This window comes from Belonocnema kinseyi, chromosome 6 (genome assembly GCF_010883055.1).
Source record: "Belonocnema kinseyi isolate 2016_QV_RU_SX_M_011 chromosome 6, B_treatae_v1, whole genome shotgun sequence".
Classification (NCBI taxonomy): Eukaryota; Metazoa; Arthropoda; class Insecta; order Hymenoptera; family Cynipidae; genus Belonocnema; species Belonocnema kinseyi.
Window position 1 is genome coordinate 69,014,309 of NC_046662.1, and position 8,880 is coordinate 69,023,188.

The 8,880-nt window shown below is 26.5% G+C and overlaps 1 protein-coding gene across 4 annotated transcripts in view; it reads right to left on the reverse strand.

The window, feature by feature from the left end:
• LOC117174267 (3-hydroxy-3-methylglutaryl-coenzyme A reductase) overlaps positions 1-8,880 on the reverse strand; it is a 116,929-nt gene that overhangs the window by 49,847 nt on the left and 58,202 nt on the right. For 3 of the 4 annotated variants that reach the window (XM_033363182.1, XM_033363185.1, XM_033363183.1), the window contains one exon: positions 724-936. In XM_033363182.1, coding sequence (XP_033219073.1) covers positions 724-900 — 177 coding nt within the window. In that variant the 5' untranslated portion in view covers positions 901-936. Of the gene's footprint in view, positions 1-723; positions 937-3,836; positions 3,974-8,880 lie in introns of all 4 variants that reach the window. The other variant, XM_033363184.1, reaches the window with a different exon arrangement.

An 8,880-nucleotide genomic window follows, 5' to 3' on the forward strand; every position in this document is an offset into this window, starting at 1 on the left:
TTCTTTAACTACAATGTTTTTTGACAACTTTGTATTTTTTTACCACAGTGTGAAATTTCATTTTTTCTCGTTGAAAATGCAACTGTTTAGTTGACAATTTATAATTTTGAATAAAAAATGTAATTAGTTTGTTGAAAATACAAAAATTTTGATTTTTTAAAAAGGAATTATTTTGGATTTAAAATTCAACTGTTTGGTTGAAAAGTCGTATTTTTTGGAAGTATCCGACTATTATTTTTTATTTAAAATTAAAATCTTTTTTGGATTAAATATCGACTATTACATTTTGTGTTGAGAATTCATATTTTTTGTTGAAAATTTAACTACTTGGGTCAAAGTTGAACAACTATTTAAAAAAATTAAATGTAATATTACTACCTACAATAATTTTGTTTAAAAAAATGTATTCAACTATTTTCATTTTAAAAATCGATTTTAAATGTAAAGGTAAAGTAAAGGGTAAAAAGGAGGATTAGATAAAAAAGGGGGCGGACTGTGATCTCTGAAATTTAAAAATAATGTTTAATTCAAAATTTCTAATAATGTAGATTATAGAATTTACAATGTAGAATGTAAATGGTTATGTGGTTTACATTTAAATTGTAGGATTTCAGAACATATTTTAAACATTTAAAACTGAAAATGCCACACTTAATAAAATATTAATTGTATTCGCTCTATGAATTTGAAATTAAATTGATTTTATTGAAATTTTATTCTCACCTCTGTGGGACAGCGATCATTCCAGCAATGCGTCGCAGGGACGCTTTCCTCTTTCGTTTGACTATTTCCGGTTTCAATATTGAGAATGCACGCTGTTAGGGTGAATGTTGCGACGATCACCTCGAGAGGATGGCTCGCAAAAAAGCGACCATGGGATTCAAATATTGGCCCCAACATCTTTCGTTCTAGACGACCTAAGCAAGAAACGGTTTCCTAAAAAAAACATTTAGAGTATAATTAATTTTTGAAATTTGATTAATTGGTAATACCACTAAACTTTTTCTTCGTAGCATTACGAACAAATTTGAAAAAATGTTAATATTCCTAACTTTTGGGCAAGTCCATTGATAATTTTCAAATTTTGAATTTTTTGTGCATGGAAAAAATTTGTTTCAAAATTGTGAAGGATAGTTCCTTAGTTTTCCTTATACGGAAAAAATAAGAAAGTTTTTTTTTCGTGAAAATATAATATTTGAGAGAATGAAGAAAAATGCAATTTTATTAATTTGTACCAAAAGTGTTTTTAAGTATCTAAAATATTGAAATTATTTTTTTCCCCATTTTCTACGGTTCAAAGGAAAACGAAGTTTTACGAATCTTGCGTAAAAATGGGTCGTGTTTCAGGATCCTTAGAAAATACAACAAAAAATTTAGTTTGAAACTTAAAAATATTTAGGTATTTCCCTGATTTATTAAAAATAGGACATCAAAATTTAAAAAATTAAAACGTTCTTCTCGGCAACTTTAAGTAAAAATTAACAATAGGACATACTTCGTCATTTTTGAAATATTATATTTCCACGAAAAATTTTTTTTTTACTATTTATACGTGTACGATTATTTAATTCCATAAACTTTACCCAAGAAATTAAGAAAAAAGAGAAATAAAAAAAAAGTTTAAAGCTCAGCGTGAAATAAAAGGAGGAATTCGGATCGAGCTTTAAATCTAGTTTCAAATTTAAAAACATTTATAAGGTGGCCGAAAAACTTAATTTTAGAAATTCGCTGATATTTTGGTGGTTATTATTCTTCATTTTACCTAATGATTAATATTTGAAGAACAAAATTCTAGTCTCGTTGAATTTTTTATATAGAATCTTGTATAAATGGAATAAAACAATTTTAAATTTAACTTTTTACATTTTTATTTATTATTCTACAGCCTAATTTAAAGTTTCCAAGCCCTAATTTCCTTGAAAAAAGTGAAAAGATGGCCCATTTTTCACCGAAAAAATGACCAAATGTGAATCATTTCTAAACCAAAAAGCGATTATTAGTGACTATTGTACATTATTAACGTGACTCATGTTCTCGCAAATTAAAAAGGTATTCAAAAGAATTCGATTTATAAGACTTCAAAACAACTGAAGTATAAATTCAAAAGAATTCAAATTAATTGGAAAAAAATTAAAGAAAATCTAGTCATTTCAGTCAAATTAGAGGGGATTTAGAGGCATATGCAAGAAATGAGAAAAATTCTCTAAAATTCATAAAAATTGAAGGAGAATTAAAAAACAATCTAATTGAATAAATGTTTAAAATACAAAAATTCGGTGACTTCAGAAGACTTCAAAAGAATTCCAAAGAATTCCAAAGAATTCCAAATAATTCGAAAGAATATAAAGAATGTAGGCTAAATCAAGAAGAATTCAGGATGCATTCCAAATGAATTTAAATTAATATGCAAACAATATTTCAAAACCTCTTCAACTGTTTGAAATACGACTAAATCCCTCCTTTCTTTGTGATAAATTCTTTGAAATCCAATTAAATATTTTTAAAACCCGTGAAGTTCGATGAAACCTGATGATGTTTTTTAAAATTCTAAGGAATTTAATTAAAATATCGAGAGGGTTTTTAAAATCATTTAAAATCAATCAAATCTACAGAAATCTTATAAAATCCCTTAGAATCTTTCAAAAACCTCTAAAATGTTTCAAATCCTTTAAAATTCCGGAAAATCTTTCAGAACCTTTTGAAATTTTGTAAGGCTCTTGAAAAGTTCTTAAAATTTTTTTAAAATTTTAATCCTTTGAAATCTTTGGGAATTTCTTAAAACTTTTCAAAACTTAAAAAATCCCTTGAATTTTTAAAATACTCTATTATTATTACACCATTAAGCCATTTCCCTTTCGGGGTAGGCGTGACTCACTCGGCAGGGGAAAGGAGTAGTGTGTGGATGGGATAGAGATTTTTCAGATTGATCCAGAATTCTCGTGCTATTTAAGTAAATAACACGTTCGTTCCGCAACACTGCTCCGACCCAGGTTGCTGATCAATCTCTCTAGCAATCACCCCAAGCGAAGAACCTCACGAAGCCGTTATGTAAGGTTCCCCACTTGGGTCCATTAATAGCCAAGGTCTTAGTTTCAGGCGTCGTTCACTCTACTGACACTCTTTTTATTAACTATTTTCCGCCATACTTTTATGTCCTGGCATACTTCTGTAGCTTCTTTTATGTCCATGCATTTTTTCATGCAGGCTCTAGAATCTTTAAAATACATTGGGATTACTTAAAATGATTGGAAAACGTTAATTCTTTCAAATATTTGGTAATACTTTGAAATGTGTGAAAATCTTTGAAATCCTAAAAAATTAATGAATTAAAATTTAATTTAAATTAATTCTTGTGAAAAATTTCTTTCGAAATCCGTCAAAATTTTATAAAATCGTATAAAATTTGGTGATATTTCCTGAAATTTAAAAAAATGCATGAAAATAGCTTGAGAGATTTTAAAATATCAAAAAATTATAGAAACCTTTGGAAACCTTAAAATTTTCTAAAATATCATAAAACTTTATAGTTCCTTTAAAATTGTTCCATACCTTTCGATATTCCAAGACATTTTTCGAAACCACGTGAAAATTTTAAAAAATGCCTTAAAATTATTCAGACACTTGGAAATATCTTGAAAATTTGTTAACCTCTTAAAAGTTCTTTGGAATCAGTTGTGATATTTCAAAATATGCTGAAATATTTAAAATCCTTTGAAAAATTTTTTATTTCCTTGTAGCTTCTTAAAGCTTTTGAAAATTCCTTGAAATTTTTAAGAATACCCCAAAAAATTCACAAATTGGTATAGACCTGAATCCAATAATATTTTTTTATTTACCTTTCAAGAATGATTTGGGAAAAAAGTGACAGACATTCCCTGACTTTTGTATTTTTTTTAAAACGTTGACTTTTCCTGGCCAAAAAAATTCCCGCGCCTGATCCTGATTTCCAGGCCTTTCCTGATCTGCAGTCACACTGATTAAAAATATTTATCTTAAAATAATGATGTTTTTGTAATTAAGTTGATAGTGAATTTGAAAAATATATTTTAAATTAAACATACTCTCATACAAACCATTCTTAAACTTAAAAAATGAGGAGAACAAGTTTTCTAAAAGAAAAATATAATTTAATAAATTTGTGAAAATGAATTTCAAATTGACGCTAAAACTGAAATGATTTATTGAAATGACGATGAAGTAGTTTTAAAAAAATAGACCTTTCTGATCGACATTTCTCACTTTTTCTATTCCTTTTTTCTCTCACACGAATCACTGATTATTTTCTTTCATGGAAACTTGTTGTGAATAAATATGAATTTTAAAATAGATGTCATCTGAAGTCAGAAGGGTCTTACATTCTATTAAGAGTTGATCAATCTGTGTCACGAAATTACACAAAACACCTTTAATCGTCCAAGGCAAGCTACTTGACACGATGACTACGCACAAACATTCATTGCACATTAAACGCATATTGCATGGTGATAGGAAACAAAAAATCTTTTCTACACCACCGACATTTTCTTGACTCGTGTCACAACTATGCATATCGAAAGCGAAGGTATCATTTAATGCACATTAGTATTACTATTACGATTCTCTGATGGATTCACACTTTCGTTTTTATTCTTGGCCTCAAGGGGCCGTCCATAAACTATGATAACAATTTTGGGCTATTCATAGCTCCCCCCCCCCATGTTTACGAATATTTTGTATTGTACCTCCTCCCCACCGAAAAGTAACGTAGCCCAAAAGTCTCAACAAATAGAGGAAATAGGGTTATTTTTCGAGAGAATAGGGAAATAATAGGGGGGTCAATTCTTTCAAATGAAATAAATTTAAATGTCAGATTTAATGCAATATGAAGAACTTTAAATTCCTAAGACTTCAATTTGAAATATATTGCTTCAACAAAATAGTTGGATTTTCAAACAAAAAAGATTTTCTACCAAACGAGATGGTATCTCAAACCAAAACGCCGAATTGAAAACAGTTGAATTTTCAACCAAAAAGTTTATTTTTAACCAGTAATAATCAATTTTCAACCAAGAAATATGATTTACGGCCATAAAAGATGAATAATTGTTAATCTAAAAGGACTAATTTTTAATCAAACAGTTTAATTTTCGACCAAAAATTATGACTTTATCAGAAAAGTTGCATTTTTAAACTACGAAGATAAACTTAAAAAAAAATGGTAAAATTTTTCAACAAAAAAGATTAAAATTGAAAAAAGCAGTTACATTTTCAAGACAAAAAGGCAATTTTTTGTAGATGAAACTTGAATTTTCAACAAAAAAATAAGTTTTTCAACCAATAAAGATGACATTTCTACCGAAAGAAGAATTTTTTAACAATTTTTTTTTTAACAAGATGATTAAATCTTCAACCAAATTGATGAATTTTCAAACAACAAAGATGAATATTAAACGAAATACTTAAAATGTTTAACTAAAAAAGACTTTATTGAAACCTGAATTGGAATCGACAAATTTTTAGCCTATAAAATTAATTTTTAACAAAAAAAAATAAGAATTTATACCAAAGTGAATCAAGTTTCAACTAAGTATTTGAATTTTTGAGTGAATTAAGATTAATTTTCAAACAAATAATTACATCTTCAAACAAAAGGATTAATTTTCAACAAATTACATGAATTTTCTACTAAATACTTAAATTTTCAACTCATAAAGCCTACATTGAAAACCAAAAATGAAATAGTGAAACTTCTGGATGAAAACACGAATTTTTAACAAAATAAATCAATCATCCGGAAAATAGATGAGTTTCCAAGCTAAAATATATTTTTTAACCAAAAATGGAATTGCCGAATTTTTAGTTAAAAAGCTAATTTTCAATAAAAAACGAATTTTCAACCAGTTTAATTTCGTCAAAAAGACACTTTTTTAACCAAATAGTTGAATCCTCAGTTAAAAAGATCAAATTTTAACAAAAAAAGGTGAATTTTCTATCAAAAAATAAGAATTTTCGACAAAATACATGAATTTTCTACCAATAAAATTAATTAATTAGCTTTCGAACAGAAGAATTTTCTACTAAAAAATTTTTTTTGAGTCAAAAACAGAGACACCAAATTTTGAATTGAAAAATCAAATTTCTACAAAAAAAAACCGAATTTTCATCGAGTTTAATTCAACCAAAAAAACGTGAAATATAAGAAAATAGAATTCTTAACCAAAAAGATGAATTTTCAACCAAATAGTTGAATCCTGAAATAAACAGATGAATTATCAAAAAACTAATTAAATTTTAAACAAAATAGTTTAATTTTCAACCAAAAATTTAACTTTTTAAGACGAAAAGATGAATTCTTTAGAAGCAGTTGCGTTTTTAATCCGAAAAGTAAGATTTATGAGAAAAACATGAATTCTCAACAAAAAATGTAATACTTGATAATTCAATAAGAAAATCGAATTTTTAACAAAATAGTTAAACTTTCAACTAAAGAGTTGATTTTTAACAAAATTATAATTAAATTTTAATCAAAGTAGTCAACATTTTAACGAAAAATACAAGTTTTCATGAAATAACGATTTTTAAATCAAGAAAAATAATGCATCCAAATTGTTCAACTTTGAGGCAAAAATTAATGCAGTTATATTTTACACCTCATAGAATAATTCGAAGCTGCAGAATTTTTGGCCTTTGGTCTTGCGCTGACGAAATGCACACATTCAAAAAAGTAAGAACTCTTATTTTTTAGCTACCCTTATAAATTCGCAAGACCAAAGGCCAAAAATCTAAAGCTTTGATGCAAAAAATTGATTTTTCGTAGAACAGTTAAATTTTTCATCTAAAAATATGAAATAAGAAAAAATCATTTGCAATCATTTGGATTTTTAATTAAAAAAAGGAGGAAAGTTCGAATTAAAAAAATTGTTTTTCTACCAAAAGCAGATGAATTTTCAACCAGAACAGATCAATTAACAAAATGAAGCAGTTACATTTTCAGCTTGAAAAAATTTCGAACAAAAAAAGAATAAAATTGTTAAATTTGTAACCAAAGAGATGAACTTTCACCAAAAAATAAATTTTTAACATCATATTTCCATTTTACCCAAGTAGCAGAATTACCAATCAACAAGATCCATTTTCAACAAAATAGTTCATATTTTAACTAAGCAGATGAATTTTTTAACTAGATAGATGAATCTTCAACTGATGTCTTTAAATTTTCAGGTGAAAAAATAATTTTTTAAAATTATGACTGTTAAAAAAAAGATGATTTTTTAACAGTTCGATTTTCAAACAACAAAAAAATGAATTTCCAAAGAATAATTTAATAGTAAATATTTCTACAAAAAATACATTAATTTTAATTAAAAAACAGTTGAATTTAACCAAAAGACAAATTCTCAGCAAAATAGTTGCATCCCCAACCAAAAAATATTAATTTTCAATACAAAAATATGAATTTTCAACAAATAGTTAATTTTCTACAAAAGGTATAAATAAGGAAGACATCATTTTGACGATTTACAATTGGAAACCCTTCAATTTTAAAGAAAGTTTATAATTCAAAATGATGCAATTCCCAACATTTTTGTTGCTGGAATATGCACTTCAATTTTTAAAAGTGTGAACAGTAAAAATAAAAGCGTTGATTGATTTTTTGGAAATTCCTAGATTTCATATGGTGGACCCTAATCTTAAATAAAACTTGCAAAAAGTCTTATAAGCAGTTTTACCGATAGTGAATTTGAAAAAAATTAAAATCTTCACTCTATGAATTAAAATTTCTCGCCGGTACAGAGAAATCCAAAGGCAATTATTTTATTTATAGAATAGAAATTGTGTAGATGTTATAAATAAATTGTAAAACGTAATAAAACAAATAGAACAATCAGGGTCTACTTCTTGAAAAATATTATCTTACAATATTTTTAGTTTCGATAATAAAAGTGCAAAATTTAAAGATTGAATGTCTCATAAATTATTACACAGTGATAAGGAAAATAAGAATTCGTAATTTATTCATGACGAGGTGAAGTGTCAATCTTTCATCAATGAAGTAGACATAGGAGGGATTTTGATAATGATCGATCATGTGTTTTGTTTTTGCACGTAGTAAGCAAGTAAGTAGTTGTATAACTATTTAGATATGTTTTCTAAACAAATTCTTTGTTGCCATCTATCAGGATTATAACATCTATATCTATTGAATGATTCAAATTTTATCAGATTTAATTGATTCTTAATTTGATAACAACTTCTTGATTGAAATTAGTATTGTTTATAAACAAAACCATACAAAATTAATTTGTAGTGAAGTGAAACTAATAGAAAATATGTAAAGTAATTCAAAGAATTAATTCATAAACTTTACAGCTAGGACAAATTGATATTTGTAATTTTATTTAAAAAATAGTAAATAAATACGAAAAGATTTAAATCAAGTTGAATATTTTTCAATGTTTAAAGCACCTGAAGAATTTAAATCAAATATTCTAAACATTTCAGGATAAATTCCCTACATTTGGATGATTCCAATGAAAAATTAGAGCCATTACCCAAAAAATCTAATTTAAAACATTAGAAACTTAATTTACAACAATTTAAGTGCCTTAAAAAATCTTTTTAATTCGTGTAATTTATGTAATTGTAATTCTAAGGATAGTGGATTTATAAATTAAACTTTAACCTAATCAAAGAACTTCTTTATTAAAATTCTAGAGGCTCGAAAAACATTTTAAATCATTTTCCTTTTAGCCTTAAAAATCCAGAATTCCAATTATTATATTATTATTATTATTATTATTATTATTACACCATTAAGCCATTTCCCTTTCGGGGTAGGCGTGACTCACTCGGCAGGGGAAAGGAGTTGTGTGTGGATGGGATAGAGATTTTTCAGATTGA